The 23,292-nt window shown below is 43.6% G+C and overlaps 1 protein-coding gene across 2 annotated transcripts; it reads right to left on the reverse strand.

The window, feature by feature from the left end:
- Window positions 1-25: 25 nt before the first annotated feature.
- Window positions 26-21,495, reverse strand: LOC130391970 (ceramide synthase 2-like). Of its 2 annotated transcripts, none has more exons than XM_056602350.1 (11): window positions 21,311-21,495; window positions 14,680-14,853; window positions 13,826-13,943; window positions 12,849-12,967; window positions 10,844-10,901; window positions 10,628-10,678; window positions 10,349-10,441; window positions 4,041-4,169; window positions 2,488-2,594; window positions 2,214-2,367; window positions 26-2,005 (listed from the first exon to the last, which is right to left on the reverse strand). In XM_056602350.1, the coding sequence occupies exons 2-11, from the start codon at window positions 14,850-14,852 to the stop codon at window positions 1,859-1,861; spliced, it is 1,149 nt and encodes a 382-aa protein (XP_056458325.1). In that variant the 5' UTR covers window position 14,853; window positions 21,311-21,495; the 3' UTR covers window positions 26-1,858. The 2 variants fall into 2 exon arrangements, with proteins under 2 accessions (XP_056458325.1, XP_056458324.1); XM_056602349.1 differs by having other exon boundaries at window positions 21,101-21,495.
- Between the last annotated feature and the right edge of the window lie 1,797 nt (window positions 21,496-23,292).

Below are 23,292 nucleotides of genomic sequence, written 5' to 3' on the forward strand. Positions count from 1 at the left end.
CTGATATCATTGGTTACCTCCATGAAGGTTTTTAATGGATATATAGTATTAGCTACATTAAATTATACGCAACAAATTCACATTACTCGCATTTCTGTTCTACTCGGGTCATTCCGGCGGAACCGAAATTGAAACGCCTTTGTAAACAATTTAGATTGTATAGTAATGCAAACGCAGAGTTACAACAGGGAAAGAATAAATACTGTAAACCAAGGTATTTCGTTTCTGGATGTTTGCTTTTATTATGAATAATACTAAGGCACCATTTAACACCAACAAATATTTTCGATGGGGAGTTGGTAATTTGTGATGGTTGTGGAATGGGGCGGAGTTGGATAGAATGTTAGACAACAAGGGACAAAATACAGAAAGGAGGAGCAAGATAGTTTTTTGTTTTTCTTCTTGAATATTTAAATAGTGGAGTTAATGAGGGTAAAGCCTATGCATTGCACATAAGGCACTTGGCATACAAAATAATACAACATATACCTTCTTCTTTGTGTATTCATCAGAGTAAAACATTATTGGTAAAACATGATTACAAGATCTTTCATTTAAAAATCAATTAAATGCAGAACCGTAAAACCTGTTTCATTTTAAACCTTAAATCCAAGCATCAACACAGTATAGAATAGCACTGGCTCTTAAGAATGACCTACAGCAACCTGGACTGCATTTAGATAAAATACAGACATGGAAATTTCGGAAATTAATCTTGCAGACCAATCAGAACTCCCATATCTCCACATTGGGTGGATGATTGTATAATGGCAATGATGAAAGGGTCAAGTCTCTGTCATTGGATCCAGCTAAACCAGAGACATTCAATTCTGACACAGGGAACTAAAAACCCTGATTATATTGCTGCAGTTGTGAATAACTCTGACCTTATTTCACAGATGTTCATGGTTAATCAAAGTAGCTTCTGCAAAGAACACAACTAAAAAACATAGTTTCTAGAGCTGGAAATGTTTTGGTTTAGTAGTCATTTAACTGGAGTGAGACAGCAAATAATTGGATGAATATGGGAAATACAATGGTCGTAGCTCCATGACTTGACCAATCGTCGATTATTTGGTTCACTAACAGGTAAAGCTAGATGAACATATCAACCCTGTTTTGTATTTTACACCAAAAAAAACATTAACATCGAGACAGGATACCAAATAATTTACCTTAAAATAAGGGTAAGGGCTATGGCTAAATGTTAAATGCCCTAAAGTGAATCTCTTTTTTAACACATTCAATTATTTTTACACTTGTTATCTCTGGAGGGCAGACAGTACCAGTAGCAGAGAAGGGGCACATTACTGCGTGTGTTTAAGAATCGTAAGATAAAAATGTGCAAAGAAACTAAGAAGACTCATAATTGCATAGATAGAAAAATAAGAAGATATATGTTCTCTCTCTTCTCGTGATTTGAGCTGAAAGCACAAATGGCGAGTGTTAAAAAAAACAAATCAAATAAAAAGGACGCAGACGGAAAGCATGAACATGGTTTCAAACACATGTTCTAAACAACGTTTTGCTGGAAGGCACACAACAATGACAAGACAGATTACAATGCGACTTGTCTTCCTCACACCGCCACTCCTCTGTTGCCTAACCCAACCCCCCCCCCCCCCCCGCATTGGAGCGAACTACAAAAACACATCACTTCAAGTAGTGTATCCATCTCCTGAGTTGTGCACAGCAGTGTTTATATCTTGTGTCCTTCCACCTTTCCGATCAACAGCCTCCTTTGTAATCTTTGTTCAAAAACAGTTAAGTCTCCTCCACTCCAAGAGCCAACATCCCTTCTCTACCTCGTCTTTTCGGCGAGGTATGCGAGTCCTTCACAATAGAATATTGTCCTGCCTCATTTTGAATTGCAATGGTTGTTGTTGTGGGCCGCATGTCCATTTTGCAGGGCTCCGTTTTTCTTTTTTTCTTTTTTTACATCATTCTCTTCCTCTTCCGACTCATCTGTCTCCTCTTTGTCACTTCGTTCATCATCTACTTTCTCCTGAAGAAGAAGAAAAAGAACAGCATGGAGACACTTAAATCAATCAAGGGCACCAAACAGAATAAATCAATCAAGGGCACCTCCTGCTACATCTGTTCGGAGGCTCTGGCTATTGTATGTTATGGTATGGCTATGGTCAGAACATCTCAAACAGTTCGTCGGTATAAGTTTGTGTGAGTGTGTTATTCGCCTCAACAGTCCAACATACATTGGTGGTCAGGAAGCGGACGGCCATGCGTACGATGAGGATGGCCCAGAATATATGGAGAAGCTGCAGCACAAACATCAGGCCGTTGAGGAAGTAGTAGCCAAAGAAGGGCTTGTAGATGGTCACTGGGTAGACCCACGTGCAGTATATGATCCTTTGGGATGAAAGCATGACGTTAATACAACAAACCTTTTCCACATGGAAAATAACTTGACACGATACCTTCACTTGTATAGTAACTTCAAATATGTTTTCATGAGTGAACTGTGCTTACTTGAAGGGGAAGATCACGAGACGTGTGAAGATGAAAATGGAAGCAAAGACGATGAAGATACAGTTACAGGTAGTCCTCCAGCCAGCATAATTAAACATCTTCGCAGACTAGATAAGGCAGTGGGACACAAGAGAGAGGATATTCGTTTTCCAGTTTCAGGTCACATCTCAAACATTCCCCGCCACAAGATGGCAGTGTTACACAAGTGTTTCGAGGAGTTGATTTCCCGCTTCCACATCCATGTGTTAATGTGTGCTTTTAGATTAACAAATTGTATATTAAAGATCCCATGGCATGAAAATGTCACTTTCTGAGGTTTTCTAACATTAATATGAGTTCCCCTAGCCTACCTATGCTGCCCCAGTGGCTAGAAATTTCGTTGGGTGTAAAACGAGCACTAGGCATTCTGCCCCGCTTTTAAAAGACGAGGCTCAGACGCGCCATTTTGGAATTTTCCCTGTATGTCGTCATAAGGGGAGATGCCACCTCCCCTTTCTCTGTCTTGCCGCCCAAAGAATTTGGCCCGCCAATGAGCTATGACCGTGCGAGCGCCACACGTGTGTGTGTGTGTGTGTGTGTGATTACACACACTGTAACACATTTGTTGTACCCTTTTTTATTATTTGGATAACTGTTCTGCTGTTGGCGCATAACACGTTGTTTCTTTGACGTCTCTGGTATTTCCTAATGAGACTGTAGTTGGGGTTGTCTCAGCCATCGTTGAGCCTCGCTGCCCGCTGCCGTGAGGCACCATCAACACGAAGCCCCACCGCCCGGCAGCCGTCAGCGGGCAGCGGGCAGCGTACGGTTCAGTCTACTTCAGATTGATGTGGTAGTGGAAGAACCAGAGACGTTGGAAAATCGAACGCAGTCGTTTGAGATTCATAATATGGTCTGGAGGCGCACACAGCTTTTGGCCGTAATAATATGTATTATATGATATAGATATCTATATATAATATGATATTATTTAGATATAAGGAGCGCCCGGAGTGTTCTAGAATATTTACAGAACCCGGCCGAAGGCTGTGTGCGCCTCGCCATTGCGATACATCCACTGTAAACAGAGCGCATGGTACCCTGTTGGAAAGCTGCTCTGGGCCACACCCCCACCCTCCCGCCTCTCTCCTCCTCATTTGCATTAAAGCTACAGACACTGAAACGGCGCGTTTGGGGAAAGTTCAATGTGCGACTGGCTCGTGGTGGCTGTAATTCTGCACCACGGCTGAATTTCAGGGACGTCTTCAAATACTGTGTTAGGGGCCCACTAATATCTATATTAAAGCATCCATAAAGTAGCAGTAGTCGTAATTTATGGATTTGTGTTCATGGAATTGTGTTCATATATATTTTAAGGTCTATAATCCTAATCTTTTTTTGTCATTAATCAGACAAAAGATTTTTCAGATGTCACACAGCTTAAAGGCAGATCACTGTTTACCACAACCTATTGTGTTCATGAGTTAATCAATTGAACACCCTCACTGAATATTGAATTATTGAGTACGGTGTGAACCGATCCCCTGACACTAAGAGGTGAACAGACGACAAACCTCGAGGAAGTAGTCGGAGGAGTCGTGCAGCAGCATGACGAGCGTCCCGGCGCGGATGTAGTTCATACACCAGGAGAAGCACAGCAGTACGATGGTGGCCAGGTGATGGATTATCTGCTCGTTGAAGTCCTGCGAGGGAGAGGTGACCGCTGTTAATGGGGACATCCTGTTTAAGTCACAATTACAATTGGTCAATTAGCAACACTTTGTGTCCAAAGCGACTTCATGAGAACAATCTGAGCATACAACCAGCATGACACGTTTATAAGAATAGTTTTATTACAAACAGAATGAGAAAAGGTCATTTTTGTATATTTGCTGTTAATGCACAATAATTACACCTCAGACACCCTACATTTCAACAAAGTCTGTTGTAACTTCAACATCAAATTAGCATAACAAGTATTATTATAATGTGTATAAAAATAATATTAATTGTCTGTTGGGACTGTGGTGGGGAACCCGGATCAAGCAGAGGTACATGCTTAGAGGAGAATGCTTCCCAAAATACCTTCTCAGAGATTGGCCCATTCTGTGGTAAGCTGACCCAAATAGCCCATATCCCTACGCAACCCAAAACGACCTGAACACATACACTCAGGAAAGAAGTTTAAATGTACCAAACATGCACACACACACACCCCCACCCACCCACCCACACACCCACACACACACACACACACACACACACACACACACACACACACACACACACACACACACACACACACACACACACACACAAAGACCCACACAGAACCCCCCCCCCTCCCCCACACACACACACCCATCCACACCCCAACCCACACACAGACACGCACACACACACACACACACACACACACACACACACACACACACACACACACACACACACACACACACACACACACACACACACACACACACACACACACACACACACACACACACACACACACACACACACACACACACACACACACACACCCGCACTAGAGGTTAGATTGGGCACGAGCAAATGGAGGGGAAATTCCTACCCAGCAAGGTCCTGAATCACGGCTGGTCTCTGGTTCGGGCAGAGATTCAAATCTAGATTTCAAGGCTACTTTTAAGGCCGACTTCGGCAGCACACACTAAAGTTTAATAGCTGGTCTTGACTAACAGACTTGCCTTGCCATCCGATCAGCGGTCCTCACTAGGTGATTGGGAACATCTACTAGGGGTGGGAAAAATAATCTATTCTTCGATGCATCGCGATTCTCTCTAGAATGATTCCGTCTCGATGCAGATAAATTAATAATCAGAATTTTATAAAAGAACGCATAGCATGCAAGCAAACTCACAGCCAGACACAAGAACTCCTTCTAATTCAAGAGCAGCTTTTTCTTTAATGAAATAGAAAAGAAAGATTAGAAAGAAAAGAAAACTGAAACCTATTTTTTACATACTTCCGTATTGTGTTGGAATGCAAGCTGCATTGATTATTGCATTGTTCATAGAAAGTCATATTTGTGATAAAAGCTTTTTCTATAATAAACTATTAGATAAGTTAATTCATCTGTTGATGTCTTTAATGATCATCACAAAAGTAGGAAGTGATTAGCAAACTCTGAGTAGTAAACTCAGATGTATATATATATTTTGGAAAATCACGCATGGGAATGTACGTAAAAAAAATTGTTGCATCAAGATGCATCGATAATCGTTTTAGAATTGAATCGTTGACCTCATAATCGGAATCGAATTGAATCGTGAGGTGCCAAGAGATTCCCACCCCTAACTATTACTAGACTTTTCTCCTCCACATCTCTGAAAACTTGCTGGAACATCCATTCACATAGATGGGAAAACAAGAATGAGGTCATACATAGCTGTTAATAGAAAGTTAAGCAGCAATCTCGAAGATCTCTGTTTCATTCTATTTGGCGGCCACAATGGCGGAAAGAAATGTAATGCAAAACACATATGTGGTTGTGGTTTTGCTTTTCGCTTTTTGGAACTTATGTCCTGTTAGCTAGCCAACATGTAGGTTACCCAACATGCCTGGGTTGAACTGAACAAAGGAGGTAGGCTCAGTCATTATACAGAGGTACAGCTCACTCAGAGGGGCACACTCAGCTCAGAGAGAAGACTGGTGCATAAATAAATAGTTATATCTACAACTATTGTGTGTTTTTTTAATTTAGAGGTTCCCATGGAATGCTACATTATTGATGCTTTAATATAGATATTAGTGGGCCCCTAACACAGTATTTGAAGACGTTCACGGAATTCAGCCGTGGTGCAGAGTTACAGCCACTACGAGCCAGTCGCACGTTGAGCTTTCCCCAAACACGCTTGTGGGGGGACGTGTGACGTCTGGCCTGCAGGGGGAGTATGGGCATATTGGGAGTGCACCTGATTGGCTGGGGGGGGTTGGACCTGAGTGCGAGCAGGTGTCAGCACTCAGGCCAATCAGGGAATGTTTGTATACATGTGCCTGCTTTGTGGTTAGTGGGGAAACCGGGGAGCAAAGAGAGAGAGGCAGGGGCGATCGCCACCAGAGATCGCCTGGAAACACATCCTGTGACCGCTTGGAGCGGAGTTATAATTTACTTCCAAGGAATTGTGTTTTGTTGGACTGAGCGATCGAAATAAAAGGACTTTCTGTGGGAAAAAGCAAACCTGGTGTCCAAGCGCTCTGTGAACCTGCTACAACGCTGTTTGTAGCTTTATTGCAAATGATGTGGAGAGAGGCGGGTCAAGGAGGAGGGTGGGGGTGTGGCCCTGAGCAGCTTGCGGCCACGGTACCATGCGCTCTGTTTACAGTGGATGTATCGCAATGGCGAGGCGCACACAGCCTTTGGCCGTGTTCTGTAATATTCTAGAACACTCCGGGTGCTCCGGCGGGAGTCCTGAAGCTCTATATCTAAATAATATCATATTATACATAAATATCTATATCATATAATAAATATTATCACGGCCAAAAGCTGTGCGCCTCCAGACGATATAATGAACGACTGCGTCGGGTTCTCCGACATCTCTGGTTCTTTCACGTCCACATCAATCTGAAGTAGACTGAACCACGACATGGAGGAGAAAGGGATTGTTGCCCGCTTGAGCCCTGCTTCTCGCTGCCGAGGGACCACCGCCTCGGCAGCGGGCAGCGCTTAGGCACCACTGCCTCCTGCAGCGGGCAGCGCTTAGGCACCACTGCCTCCTGCAGCGGGCAGCGCCGAGGAGGTGGTCCCTCGGCAGCAGGCAGCGGGGCGCGGGAAGCGGGGCTCAAGAGGGAGACATTCGCGGGCAACAATCCCTTTCTCCTCCATGTCGTGGTTCATGTACTTCAGGGAGTCAAAGCCAAAGTTCCTTTCCTTGAATTTCTTCTCAACCATGCATGAGATAACCCCCACTACTAGTCTCGTTGTCGAAATACCAGAGACGAGAGTCCGACGTGTTATGCGCCATAAAACCAACAGCAGAACGGTTATCTAAATAATAAAGAAGTGTACAACACTTGCGTGACAGTGGGTGTAGTCACACACACACACACACGTGGCGCTCGCACGGTCGTGTCTCAATTGGCGGGCCAAGTTCTCTGGGCTGACAAGGCAGAGAATGGGGAGGTGGCATCTCCCCTTATGAAGACATACAGGGAATATTCCAAAACGGCGCGTCTGAGCTTCGGTTTTTTCAAAGTCGGAGCAGAATGCCTAGTGCTCGTTTTACCCCAAACTAAATCTCTAGCTACTGGGGGCGCATAGGTAGGCTAGGGGAACTCATATTAAAGTTATAAAACATCAGAAAGTGAAAAATGTCATGCCATGGGATCTTTAATATTCTGTCCAGACAAAATATCTCATAAAGGAATTACCATGGCACCCACTACTCACACAAGTGGGTTGAAGAGCTCCACTCTTCTGCTCCACCGTACCCTCTCTGGTGGAAGCACCACTGTGGTCATGATGTCAATGCATGGTGGGTATGCAAGGCGTCCATCAGTGGGCCAAAGGACCAATCACCATCGTTTCACAGCGATATCCAGCGATAATCAGTGGAGTTGATAGTGGACTTCAGGAGAAACCCGACCCCCACCCCTCCAATCATACTGGGGGGCACTCAAGTCGCCACCGTGGAGTCTTGCAGATTCCTCGGGGTGACGCTCTCTCAGGACCTGAAGTGGGGGCCAAACATCGATGCCCTCACGAAAAAAGCCCAGAAACGGCTGTTTTTCCTGAGGCAGCTCAGGAAATTCAAGCTGCCAACATCCATGCTGGTGAATTTCTACACGGCCATCATCGAGCCCATCGTCACCTCCGCCATCATCACCTGGTTCCCCGCTGCAGCGGCCAAGGACAAGGCCAAGCTGCAGCGGGTGATACGCTCGGCGGAGAGGGTGATTGGATGCCCCTTGCCCCCCCTTGGGGCCCTGTTCAACAGCAGGGCTCTGGGGAGGGCCAGGAAGATAATGGCGGACCCAGCACACCCAGGCCACGGTCTCTGCGCTCCGCTCCCTGCAGGCAGGAGGTTGCGGTCACTAAAGACTCTAAAAACTAGACATTCGCACAGCTTCTTCCCCCGGCCATCCGACTCTTAAATGCACTGCCCCCCCCCCTGACCAGTCTCCCCACTCAGTGATCTAATGGTCTGTTGTACCCAATCACGTGAGCTCTCTGCACTTTGGCACTCTTTATTTATTTACTCACTCATTTTGCACTATTTATGTTGGTTGTATGTCTTGTCCTGTCTTGTCTGTCCTGTTGTAAACTCCACTGTACCAAAACAAATTCCAAACATGTTTACATGTCATGGCAAATAAAGTCTTCCGAATCTGAATCTGAATCTGATAGATTGTTACTTAACTGACATATTTTAAAATGTATATTATGGATTATTATTTAATCCCGAAAAAAGCAATTTAAACTGTAGGTGAAACCCCTGTTTCAGCTGGTGTTCTAAACACATCTTAAAAGTGTTATTTTGTAGCCAACTGTTGTGTTTGAGTTATAATAAGCGACACTGTATCCGAAATTCCTCACACACCGTGGCTTTCAACTATAAGCACCTGGTAAGCATAACCCTCTCTCGAACGCCAACATAATAGTTAACTGCTGCTCAGACTGAGCTTCACACACCGACACACACCTCGCCGCTGGTGTTCCTTGGTCGTGGCGTCAAGCAGTAAAGGTGCTTTGACATCATGAAAGAATGTTACATGGGTTCAGAGAAGAGGGGAACGATCACAGACTGGTTGGTGGCGACTGTTATAAACATATGATATTACTCCTGTTATCTCAAAATTACTCTGTTAGACTGTTGTTTCAGTATCAGTGATAGAGTGACTGTTTAGACAATTTTATTTCAGTAACACTGATAAAGTGAATGTTTAGACACTGTTATCACAGAAACAATGATAAAATGGCATAGATTGTGTTAGTTAGAGTGTGTGAGTAGGGCCATGTATCATCATGCTACTTATCAATGTCCTGGCCCAAACATTTTCTACTTGTGTATCAGACACTGCATGTATTTCACTCCCATTTCTATCCCATATCTTGTCTTCATGGATGATTTTGCCTCTGATGGGAGTTGTGTCATGTATGCATTATTTCTGTTTCAACCGTGGGCTGGTAAATTCCCATTTTCTGTCTGTTTCGCTTCACTTTCATAGTTTAGCGAGAAACTCTGGGTGGCCTCTCTTGCGCTGTGGAAGATAACTGTATACACTCTTCAAGTCACAAGCGTGATCTTTCCTAGAACAAACCTTATATATGCTTCATGTACCTGAATCCACTTTGAATGTCGCATAGTGGGTAGGAGTACACTCACATCACACACACAAAAACAAATGTACATACACTAGGCACATCAACAGACACACACAGCACAAACAGCCCACCAATGAAGTAGGCTGGGGGCAGCCTAATGTCTGCTTACAACTCATGCCCGATGGTGGGCTGATAGTGTTGGCCTAGGCACTCCATAAACAACCCTTGATAGAATGCCATATCTTGGCAGAACTATGCCCATGTCTCGGTAAGGAGTTCTACTCCAAGAGAATACAGATAAATAAGAGTGTAGACATGTTTTTATTGGTCAATAGTATAGACCAATAAAAACATATTGCAAAGACTCTATAGGATATGTCAAGAGTACCACAACAGTCCTACTGCACAATTTGACTGGATATCCTACATTCTCCTGATTTTCACTGACAAACGCTTCGCATTTTATCTTAGTTTTTCCGCAAGTTGCTAGTTTGCTCTATCCTCTTTGAACCATAATGGCCAAAGATAAACAATAGTTAGGACCTAGATGGACCCAGGATGGAAGTGTTGGCTCACCTTCCGCTTGACGTCGAAGGCCACACTGAAGAGCAGAGCGACGTAGAAGCCCAGCTCTATCATGTAGTACCAGTACTGCGAGGGCAGCAGACTCTGTGGAACACAAAGAGACACAACCTTTGAACTCCAACGCCCAGCGATACAGACTGTTTTAAATGTCCCTGTGAATTCATATTCATTACGATCGCTCAATGGCTGAATGTTGTTTTTTAATGTTTTAACTATTCTGGCCTTGTGCCTTCAGTGTGGTGTGGTTGATGACCAAAAAAGGACTTGTACCAGCACAGGGAAGCCCTCCCACATCTCCTTCAGGTCATAGAACCAGGGTTTCTATCAAAAAGAGAAGAAGAGAGAGGTTGAGGTAACAGATGGAGACGGCTCTTCTAATAGATCAGATGACTCATCACAGGATAGGTCATCATAAGGTGGAGTCATCACATTAAAGATCAGCTGTCATAGATACTTGGGAAGTGAACGTTTAAGACTACTACTCACATCGATCAGGGTGGCCAGGCCAGCAAAGAAAGCAAGAAGGTAAAAGGTAAATCTCCAACTGAAAGAGAATACATACACAGATAGACACGCAAACTTGCATCTCAATCAAGGGGATTACAAGATACATGTTTTCTAGTGGAATTTAACAATGATGGCGCATTCCCTCTCAAACACACACAACACATCTCTTACACAACAACAATACGACAACTGCCTTTTATTGCTATTACTGTATCAAAATACTTGTAGCCTGTCTATGTAATGCATAGATAGATAGCTATTTAGTCATAGTCAACAAAATGAATTACATCAGTTTAGCCCAAAAATAGGAAATGATGGAAAGATGGGGAGTGGATAGTGGCAGTGGTTTCAGGAAATAGGAGGGAGAGAAAGAGGGGTGGGAGAGCGAGAGGAGAGGGAGAAAGAGGTGGGAGGGTGAGAGAGAGGCAAGGTAGAGAGAGAGAGAAAGGGTGAGAGAGATAATGAGATAATGAGAGAAAGAGAGAGAGAGAGAGAGAGAGAGAGAGAGAGAGAGAGAGAGAGAGAGAGAGAGAGAGAGAGAGAGAGAGAGACAGAGACAGAGACAGAGAGACAGAGGCAGAGAGAGCGAGAGAGAGGGAGAGAGAGGGAGAGAGGGAGGGAGGGGGTACACCAGTGGAAGTAGTAGTGGGATAAACAGGGAGACAGGCCACAGTGAGCTTATTGTGCCCAGAAACACAACAGATGGATTCATGGGGGATGTCGTCATACACGCACAGGGAAAGACACACCATGACTAGGGAGTGACAATCAAGCTACAACGCATGCACACGCTCGCACACTCTACTGACTGTGAAGCCGATAAAGCAAGTCGTCACATGTCCTCACTTCAACCCGCAAACACCCACGTAAATACCAGGGAGGCCATAAGGACAATGAAGTGTAGCGGAAATGACATGCAGGCCCTTTCAGGATCATGCCATTACATCTTTGTATAGACGGCTGTTTGTGTTTTTATTATATTCTAATATTCTATGCTAATGTTTATTTTGTGTTTGTTTTTTGTGTTACTGTATACGGTCTGCGTTCTACATATTGTAACACCAGCCAAAATTGTATCACAAAATCCTATTAAGATGAGGTGTGTGAGTACTTTAGTACTAAAAGGCTGTAAATCTTGGGTAAATGCTTGGTTAATGCTGTGGTATACTATCAGCATATCCATCATATCAGTAATAGACAGTGGGGCAGCGGTATGCACAGTAACTGCCTCTCAGAGTGTGGGTCAATGCCCCGGTCCGCTTTAAAGGGCTGGGGTCTAACGTGGCAATGTGGGTATTTCTCTGTAAATCCCATAAGCTGAGGCCTCTGCACTCAGGATTCACAGTCCTAAGTCCCCGCTGCTAGTTAGTTAGCTAGGCTCTGGCTTCTGTAAACACTCAAGAGTTAAATATAACACAGCGATGGACTCTGGGCACTTGGCTGTACCCAAAGTAACTTTGTGTGTCTGTGTGAGATAAGATATATATATAGAGAGAGAGAGAGAGAGAGAGAGAGAGAGAGAGAGAGAGAGAGAGAGAGAGAGAGAGAGAGAGAGAGAGAGAGAGAGAGAGAGAGAGAGAGAGAGAGAGAGAGAGAGAGAGACAGAGAGAGAGAGAGAGAGAGAGAGAGAGAGAGAGAGAGAGACAGAGAGAGAGAGAGAGGGAGAGGGAGAGGGAGAGGGAGAGAAAGAGAGAGAGAGAGAGAGAGAGAGAGAGAGAGAGAGCATGTGCGTGTTAGGGAGGGGTCTTGGCATGTTGTGCTGGCAGTTGGCTTTGAGTGTGAGTCGCCAGGGAGCAGGCATGCTAGCTAGCAGCAGAGTGACATTATATATATGAACGTGAGTTATTAATAGACAGCGAACTGGGGTAAACTGTTCCAACCAGTTGCACATCCAGCAATGTTCATGTGTATGTGTGCCCACGTGGTTTTATCATGTGCATGAGGGCATAAGTGCATCCCATGCGTTCATGTCTTTCAGCGGTACCTGGCTTCTTTGAACTTCTTGATCAGGCTGGGCCGGTCCTGGTTCCGCCGTCTCCTGAACCAGCGCTGCACCTGTCGCTCTGATAAGTCCGTCTGCTTACACAGCCTCTCCATCGCGCTCTGAGGGGAGGGGGTTGTGGATGGGTATTAGCATTTACTGTTGTAGTGTTTTTTAGGAATAGTATAGGTATATAGTATTGTATGTTATACATGAACGCTCTGATGAGGGTCATTAATGTTCAGAAGGTAAGCACAGTTCACATTGAGCTCATCTGTTTTATGTGTAATTTACACAAACCCAGATGAGATTCATCCCCTTAATAGTGCGATTGAGGTATTAGGTGATTTAAAGATTAATTATTTATCTTTAAATTCATTGCCATACCGATGCTGCGTGTGTGCAGCTATTGCGCCATCAATTGTTTTAGAGTAAAGTAGGTCCTGCTGGCTATTGAATAGACTCATATTCTAAGGTGCCTTTTTAATCCAAACCACAATTAACACAGTTTAGTTTTAATTAACAAATTACTTAAGCAATAAATGTCACTCAACCTCAGCACCACTTGGGACGCGTGAGACAGCAGAAAAAAACAGTTTGTCTTCCGACCTCTGATTGGTTCATCCCGCCCCAACCCTCCTCTCCGCTCTGCTGTCTTTCTTCCACAGCTCAGGTGCAAGTTTTGGAATACATTTATTCATTGACAAATATCATTCACACATTTGTGAATATTTAAATCAGAACATGGGTGTGATTGTGTATCTGTGTGTCTGTGTATGCGTGTGTGCACGCATGTATGTGTGTGTGTGTGTGTGTGTGTGTGTGTGTGTGTGTGTGTGTGTGTGTGTGTGTGTGTGTGTGTGTGTGTGTGTGTGTGTGTGTGTGTGTGTGTGTGTGTGTGTGTGTTTGTGTGTGTGTGTGTGTGTGTGTGTGTGTTTGTGGTTGTTGTGTGCGTTGAGTGAGCGTGTTTGTGTTCCTACCTGGGTGGGGTTCTTGCTGGTGTTACAGTAGAAGGACTCCAACGTAGGGTTGGGAGAAACCCTAAGTCGTACCGTCTCCTTCACCCCGAGCAGAGAGGCTAGGGGCAATGCCACCGTCCTGCACAGACAATCACATACACACACACACAGACATACACACATGTATGCAAACAGACACATACACACAAAAAAACAACACTTAAAGGTGATGGTATGGAAGGCTATCAAATCTACTTTGGACATTAAATTGGAAAATGTTCGCTGGGTACAATAATTTTAACAAAGATTAGCTTCAACTTCAAATCACACAAGTCGTACAAAAAAAGCATCAAAGGGTTCCAATCAAATTAGCAGCCCTGGGATGCAGTGGAGATGATAGGTGGAGAGAGAAGAAAGAGCATCACAAGCAGAGTGACTCTGAAGAAAGAAACCGCATCCGCAATGAAGAGGAGAGGGGAAAACCAGATGATCTACCAGAGGAGAAGGGCAAGGCAGCCGGGGAGTAAGAAGAAGAGTCTCTGTAGTAGTCTTAGGGAGGATGGAGCAGTGAGAGAGAGAGGGGTTGAGTGAGCGGGAATCAGGCACAGAGTTTGGTTTGGTGTCTGACAGCCAGACACAAGAATAAAATGGCCGCACATGAAGAGGACTTCCGGATTTGCATTTGTCACTGGAATGCTTTACTGCCCCCTTGTGTACATGTTAACAAGACAGAAGTGGACATGTGGCCAGCCCTGCAAAGATCGAGTCATTTCTGGAATTCCAAACGGGGATCTTGTTTGGTCTGCAGAGGTGTGAATCAGCTTCAGAGGGGAGATGGGGAGGGGGGTTGGTGGATGGAAATGGAGGAAACTGACCTTTCGAAGATCTGGCGGATGATGATGAAGGCGAGGGCGATGGGCAGCACCACCCAGAGGTCCTGACCCTTGGCGTAGACCCTGCCGTCCCGGTCCTCCAGGTCAGCCCAGCCCAGCCCCTCTGGAAACCAGAGCCGCTCCTGCCACACCCAGTCGCTCAGCTCCTGTAACATGCTGCACCAAACAGGACAGGAGAGGGGAGGAGAGGTCAAGGACAGCACACAGGGGGGGATGGGGGCTGTTACCACACAGGTAGCAGAGCAACGACACACATGGGAGTGTGTAATTAGCAATAGTAATTAAAGGATTCCACTGAGGAATAAACAATGAAAAAATGAAGGCCGAACTATATGAACACAAAAGTGGACTTATGTCTCAGCAATCTCATGTTATTTATGTATTTAATGTCAGCCCTGTCAAATGCAATTGCCATCACTGAAGGTGGACTATAAACGTTTTCAAATGTAATCTAATCCAATCCAATGAAATCTGTGTTGATAAAGAATGGATATGACTAACCCTGAGAGGGTTATTTTGAAGTAAATTATTACAGTTTCTAAGAATCCCAGGAGCAGCACACAAGAGAGAAAGAGAGAGAGCGGGAGAGAGAGAGAGAGAGAAAGAGAGAGAGAGAGAGAGAGAAAGAGAGAGAGAGAGAGAGAGCGGGAGAGAGAGAGAGAGAGAAAGAGAGAGAGAGAGAGAGAGAGAGAGAGAGAGAGAGAGAAAGAGAGAGAGAGAGAGAGAGAGAGAGAGAGAGAGAGAGAGAGAGAGAGAGAGAGAGAGATGAGTAAACCAGACCACCACAAACTGAAAACAAAGACGTAATGTTCCTATTCCTGCTCAACTCAACAGCTCTGATCAACACTGGACAGCTGCTTACTGGTCGCCTGCGCCTCTTTCCGAAGCAGACGAACGGTCGCTGGATGCCCCAGGGAGTGGCTCACACAGAACACAGGAAGTGGAGTTTTGAAGAAGTATAATCTGGGGGACATGAGGCATGACTCATCCATCTGGGTGGAGCAGAGGCAGCCCCCCCCCAGCCCGCCCCTTCCACACACACATACTCAGACGTCTCTGGAGGTCTTTAGTAATCCACCGCCTATTCCACCCGTGGAAGCTTGCCAAATCCTCCCTCCCCCGAGAGCACTAGACTCCCACTACCAGCCCCACCCTTCTCCCCACTGACTCCTAACCAGAAAGGAAACCCTTCCGGGAAAAATGTATAACATCATCCCTGAATCAGGTCTTCCGGTACAGCGCTCTTTTAAATAGTGATCACGATTTTATTTACACACACACACTCTCTCTCTCTCACCATCTCTCTCTCACAAACACATATGTAGAGGGGAATAGTTAGCATATCAATAGAAGAGAAGACAGATTATAAAGTAGCAGCATAGGGGCCCCATGTATAACGCACTTCTAAAGGGTCCATCGTCTTGAGTGGGCACTTATCTCCATCACAGTCAATCACAAACATCCTAAACATAAGCGGACACAACGTAAGCTTGTATGTTTTTCCCATTTTACAAGTCATGCACACAGTGTTCTGTGGCTACGGGCGACACATCAAAGAACAAATCACTGCGTTTGAGTGTGAGTGTGAGTGTGAGTGGGCGTCTTTGTTTTGCATTGCTCATTAAATCCAGACAGATACTAGTATAGAACACCTTCCGTGTGATAGCCCCAGGTGCCTCAATCCTGCCGCCTGATCACTAGTTACAAGTAAAGAGAGAGTGAAGAGGGATGAGCTATAAGCCGGCTGCACACACACACACACACACACACACATGCACACACACACACACACACAGACACACACACACACACACACACACACACACACACAGGCACGCACACACACACACACACACACACACACACGCACACACAGCCTGTCTGCTCCTGCTCCCCTTTCGAGGCACTGCTTTCCCTAAATTAAGATATAATTTCAGCAGATCGACTTGACCTCGCTTCCAGACCCAGCCTGGAACAGCAGCTCCAAGTTCAACCTAAGTTCAGAGAATAGATCTTAACTGATGTCAGAGATACTCATGTCAACTGATGTCAGAGCATGTGACGGCACTCTGACGATTTTGCTAACCCAAAAAAAAATAAGGATGTCCTAGGTAGCAGAGAGTGGAAGTGTGTTGTTTTCCCTGCTCCCTAGTATACATAGTAGTTTACGTAGTAAAGTGTACATAGTGGTGTGGTGGATTTGGTGTTTCTAAACAGAGCTCTGAATCCTGAAAGGCAGAAATCAAACTAACCAGGATAATCTTTGAGCCATATGTTTAATATTGGGTGCGCTGTATCTCTGACATCCTCCTGTTATGTTCGTTTGTCAGGAACAGCAATGGTGTTCCCGGGTCAATTTGACCCGGTGCATGTTTATTATCCAAAAGATGTCCTAAACCCAAAAAATCCTAACAACTAGGGTGAACATGTCATTACTAACTCCATTAGTAACTATTCTATCAAGATTTAGTGCAATAGTGTTCCTTACCTCTAACAGGTAATGGTTCAATTAGGATAATTCACTTGTTTTTTTCATAAAAAATAAGATATTTGTTCAAACCTTTTACTTTTATTTGTTTCACCACTTTATTATGGGTTAGGCCTGAAAGGCGCCTCTAAATTAAATGTATTATTAATATTATTATTATAACCTTTCATCCACTGTGATATTAGGGCCTGGGTTATAGAGTAGTGAAAGTTGCTCTACCCACTTGTCCCACAATGTCCTGACAGCTGCCAGCTTGTCTCTCTCCCGTCTACCAGCCTTTGTCTCTTGATTATCAAATCTGATTACTCAGGAGAAGATGTGAAAAGTCTCCAGAGACATTGTGGCTCGAAATATAGCCCTGCCTGTCTCTGCATCCCACAGACTGGCTGCCGATTCATCCTTGGACTTATAGACCCCAGCCAGGATGAGGAGCCCCAAATACGCATCTAAATGTGTTTTGTCCCGCTCCTTCCACTTCTCCCCAAAAACACGTCTCCCTCATAGATAAGTCATTTCCAGAATGATTTTCTGTATTGAATTTGGCATGACCAGCTCCAAAGCTGACTTGATGTCAGTCACACGCGTCACTGCCATCCTAGTGGGCCCTGGCACTGTCTTTATTATGTTTTCTGCAGACAGTTTCGCCTGACGCATATTTGGGGATGAAGACCACTGTATTTCACCATGTTTTGACATGAATGTCTTGCTAGGAGGAATAGGAATAGCAATTCCCTCATCTGGTTCAAAATCTGATTCATTAGAATCTGAATTTAGCTCAAGATCGTCTTCGTCTTCAGACACATCCTCCTCTATTTCCCTGTCATGATCAGTGATGAAGTCCTGAGCCTCCTGGACTGTCATCCATTTGCTTCTGCTGCTCATTTTGTCAAGGTCTGCCTGACAGAGTGTAATGCAGAGAATATTTGATATGTTTTGACCCTCCCCTGTTGAGTGTCCACTTGTTGATATGTCTCACAGTTGTAAAGAAAGAATTAGTCTGACATTTCTGACACCCTTTTACCTCCAGTTTTACTGCTGGGTCAAATTGACCCGAACAGTATCTATGTGATATAAACATGCAGGGGGTGGTTGCAAATATGTGAGATGAACTATTTTCATATTATATGTTGATTACACTAATTAAGGCAAGCAGAAGAAGTTTCATACTGAAAAAATACTTTTAACTATTTTTCCTAGATCTTCAAACTTTAAAACGGGTCAATTTGACCCGGAACATAACAGGAGGGTTAAGTTAATTCTCTGAACTTAGGTTGAATAGGTCTGCAGGGAATAAAGGTTTTGGTGTATGTTGCCCTTGCATGAACTGAAGTCAAAGCAGCATTAAGGGTGACGATAACCACATTACATTACAGCACAACCTGGTATTGAATGCTGAATGCATAAAGATTTGGGAATAATTCCTGCTGCCTAGGCATTCCCCACAGATAAACAACACCCTGCCTACGGCATTTAAGAGTAATCCTCAAGAATGTTTTTAGGAATTGGCTTCCAAAGATGATCTACACTGCTTTTTGGCCAAGCAGGAGATAGCAGTGTGGGCTAGAACTTTAGTGATTCACTTAAATCTTCAATGATATGTTTGGCTTGAAGTTATTTACTGTTTTCTTTACCAGTATTTTGTAAATAGTCACTGTCACCCTATGACAACTTGTCAATGAATAGCAACCTGTAAAACCAGGAGGAATGAGATAGGGAGACACAGAGGGAACTGTTGATAAGCTGTGTCATTATAAAACAGAAGGACAGGAAGACAATATTAGATAGACTAAGTTAACTAACTAGTATCAACTAAGTAAGCTGATATCAGAAAGGTCCAGATTGTTAGGTCTACAGGAAGCATGTTGAGATGATATGATAGCAGCCCTGAAATAAAACAATTTACATCATGGCTTTAATCTACAAAGTATTACATGTAGAGTTATAGTAGAGTCTATGATAGCAGTAGAAATAGGATCATCGGCATTATTACACACACCCACACATGGAAATATACATCACACAGTTAGCTAACATACTCAATGCACATGAAGAAACGTGTATGAATGTGTTATACATTAGGCTGATCAACCAGGTCTAATGATATTCTCAGAGTAAGATTATTAAGTGATTCATGGAGGCTGATACATTCATTGCACATGGTCTATTAGCTGGAATTCAGATCATGCTTTAGACATCTCTAGCGTCTACCCAGGCGTGAGTCATTTTACTTTATCACATTGCACAAATGTATCCCCTTCTTGGCAGGACTGAGTCAAATGTCGGTGGAGGGACAGCAAGCTGTTAGCAGAGATTCCCAGAAGCATTAACCCTCGCAGTAATGAACAACAGGGTCTAGGCTTCTTTCACCACAACGATAGCCGTGTTATGGATAACAGAGAGCAAAGTCACGGCCACTACCTTCCCTCCACTAGTGACCTGCCGCGAGGATGACAGAGGGTAGCCTGACCTTTGACCGAGTCGGAGGAGCCAATTGTTAAGCTGATGTTGTTATTTTGAATAGCTGGCTCAGGGCCATTCTCACCAGTACTGAGGCCAAACCCTTTTGTAGAGCAATAACATTCGTCGCGGAATTCATTTGTTGCTGGGATTCAGAGGTTAGGACTCCACACCACCACAGCTCTCTGTGCTCAATCTGATCCGAGTGATGAAGAACCGTTGGAATAGTGTGGGGGGGAACTAAACACACTGTTCAGGTTTAGTTGTGCTTCTATCTGAAGTCACGTATAGTGGCCCGGGTTAGCTGAGATTTTGTGTTGGTATAAGTGCACGAATACTGTACTGAATGATATAATCTACGCTAGCAAAACACAGGAAACCTAAATGAATCCAACCTAAGATATGATGATGTTGACGGTAGCCTGCAAAGATTAGTACAGACACAGACTTCTGATAAAGGTCAGGTCACGCTTCTGCCAGATCAAGGGATTGGGAGATAGAAGCCCAACATAAAATGATAACAAAAGTAGGCCTACTTATTGTTTACAGCCATGGTTACCCTGCAATTAAATCAATATTTCAATAATTACAACACTATATGCCAGCAGTAACCGTGGAGCTCAGGATGGTATTGTAGTTTTGTTCTGCTGACTGAGCATGTAAGCATAGATCATTAGCGACACTGTCTAATAACAGGTCATATGAACAGTGTATAATCTCCCCCTAATCTCATTAGTGGAGTTTGAAACTTTGTATCTTCTTGGTTTTAAAGGTTGCATCACACTGTAAGAAAGTGATACGGAGTAGGGCTATAGGATCGATATGATCATGTGGCTTCCACCTAGGCCTACTTAGCCATTATGTCTTCATGTGTCTTCTGTAGTTAGGGCTTGAAACCAAACAGAAATGTGACGTTTAACACTGTATGGATGAGTTGCCAGGGCTGTGGATGGATGACTATACGTCTCTCTCACCTTGTCGGTTATGGAAATAATTAAAGGTAAACCTGTGTAGGCTTAGATACTTATTATACAACGTTTGTCAATGTATAACCACCCCGAAAGTGTGGTCTAGGTAGGTTAGCATTTATTTTATTTTTAATTTTGCATTCTAATCCTAACTGCAATGCTGTTTTATTTGTTTGCATTTGAGGACGAACTGCCTGACAATTGATCCAATAGCCTGTCAGTCGTATAGTGAGTGGTATGATAAGTAACGTCAGGCTCTGATGACAGCCACGCGTGGGCATTCCCTCTGGTTAAACCCCAACCCCTCCGCGGGGACAGCCCGGCTACAGCCCGAGTCTAGTGGGAGGTTTCTGGTTAGCATCAGGGGATTTACACATTTTGAGACCCTATATATTCAACACATATTCCGCCTTTGAAGGAGGACCAAGGGGTGGTTGTCCACAGCCATTTAGGAAAGTGTCTGTCTTGCAATAATATTGATGGTACTTACATGGTTTATTTTCCTTGGCTGTAGCAGGATGAAAGCGAAATAAAGGACAACTATAATGCTTCACTTTCGGGCCTCTTATCCCACTACAAACTTTTTAAAATACAACCTATGAGCTAAAGCCAAGACTGAGTAGCATTTCTATCGAGGTTTAGGGTCCGACTCGGTCATCACATCCTAGCCTCATATCTTCGTAGAGAAAAATTGAGTTACCTCTCTGTTTTGTTTTCAGAATGAAAGAATTCGTGGAAAGTGTTAGAGGGGAGAGGCGAGGCTCAACAGACTATCGCGTAGCGGTCAAATGCAGTGCTCTCCGCGTTAAACTATACTTTATGGTCGGAATTTAGGCGTGGGCCAGTCTAAGAGAAGAGCCGAGTGCGAACACTAAGAGAGAGAGTATAGAGAGAGAGAATAACGGAGAGGGAGGGCCTGTGACGTCTAAGCACATGGGAGGAGAGCCTTCTCGCGCTCTGCTTGATGTTTCCGGTCCTCTCTCGTGCTGCGTGTGTGTGTGTGTGTGTGTGTGTGTGTGTGTGTGTGTGTGTGTGTGTGTGTGTGTGTGTGTGTGTGTGTGTGTGTGTGTGTGTGTGTGTGTGTGTGTGTGTGTGTGTGTGTGTGTGTGTGTGTGTGTGTGTTTGTGCGCGCGTTTGCGCGTGCGTTTGTGTGTGTGTGTGTAGGGGGGGGGGTGTTGTAGTGAGTGTGACCGTGCGTCTATCTGAATCGCCACAACACGCAGGCTGTAGCCCAATTGGAGAACTGCGTAGGCAGTTCTCCAATTATTATCATGCAGACTGTAAACTGATACAAGATAATAATAATCGAGTAACAAAAAGTCATGGCAACATTACAGAACATTTTGTTCTGTCATGTGTTATCAAATGAGCAAGGGTCATGCATTTGTTTTCCGTGCAATAGTAGATCCTTCATTTGCATGAATCAAATTGTTGTTTTACGTGTAAGTGAAATAAACTATTTGAATCAAGGAATGGTTATATGTTGCTCTGATTAGTTACGTCTTCAACGGTACGATGACCATCAGCACTTAAACCAACCTAAAGCATATACGACACAGATATATTATGAGCGCACACACATACGTTTTCTCTAGGGATATAGTGGATATAGTGATGTATGCTAGAATGCCCTCTTCAGGTCTGATAATAGTACTACATCGCCTGAAGTATATGTATTTATTCAATGGCAAATAAGATGGTTTGTCTGATAAATAATTAAAATATATGCTAATATATCAATGGTTAATGTACAGACACACAAACACCCACTGAGGGAAATCACACACACACACACGCACACACACACACACACACACACACATACACACACACACACACACACACACACACACACACACACACACACACACACACACACACACACACACACACACACACACACACACACACACACACACACAATGAATGCACAGGAACAGGTTCAGTATGATACTTTTTATTTTAACTTAAAAAGATTGGATCAGAAACAGTTCAATAACTTAAAAATAAATATAATTGTTGTAATAATTAATACATAATTATAATCACTTGATTGCAGGAGTCTGGCAGAAACAGGCTCTCAAATGGTTTTCTATAGAAAATTCTAAAATCAAAATATCGCAAGCTATTCAAACCCTCCTCCCAGTAAGCAAAATAATTAATAAATTAGTAAATAAATAAAAAATTTGCTCCAATATTAAAACCTCCCAACAAAGGTGCAATTCCCCACCCACTTGTGTCACCTACACTCTACGTAGAAATTTAAAATAGGTTAGTGTTTTTCCCCTTTCACAATTTGGAATGTAGTATTCCGATCCGAAGATGCCGATGTCAATAATAATAATGATCATAATGATAATAATGATAATAATAATAATAATAACAATAATAATAATGTTATTGGGTCTTGTTCAGTGTTTATCTAAAGTAGTATTCTTTTTTATTTTTTGTCTTTTTTTTTTAAATGCTGCTCTTCGTAAACTAAATTATTTACAGGCCATTACGATCTTTTTTCCATGTCTCTCTATCCTACTTATTTATTCATCTTTTTAAGTATTTTTTTTTTTATTATGAAACATCGGTCCCTCTATATTTGTCATTTAATAGACATGATGTAGACATGATATAGTCTACCAAAGTGATATATCAGCAATATTCATCAGTACCCTCCATACACACTCG

This window comes from Gadus chalcogrammus, chromosome 11 (genome assembly GCF_026213295.1).
Source record: "Gadus chalcogrammus isolate NIFS_2021 chromosome 11, NIFS_Gcha_1.0, whole genome shotgun sequence".
Classification (NCBI taxonomy): domain Eukaryota; kingdom Metazoa; phylum Chordata; class Actinopteri; order Gadiformes; family Gadidae; genus Gadus; species Gadus chalcogrammus.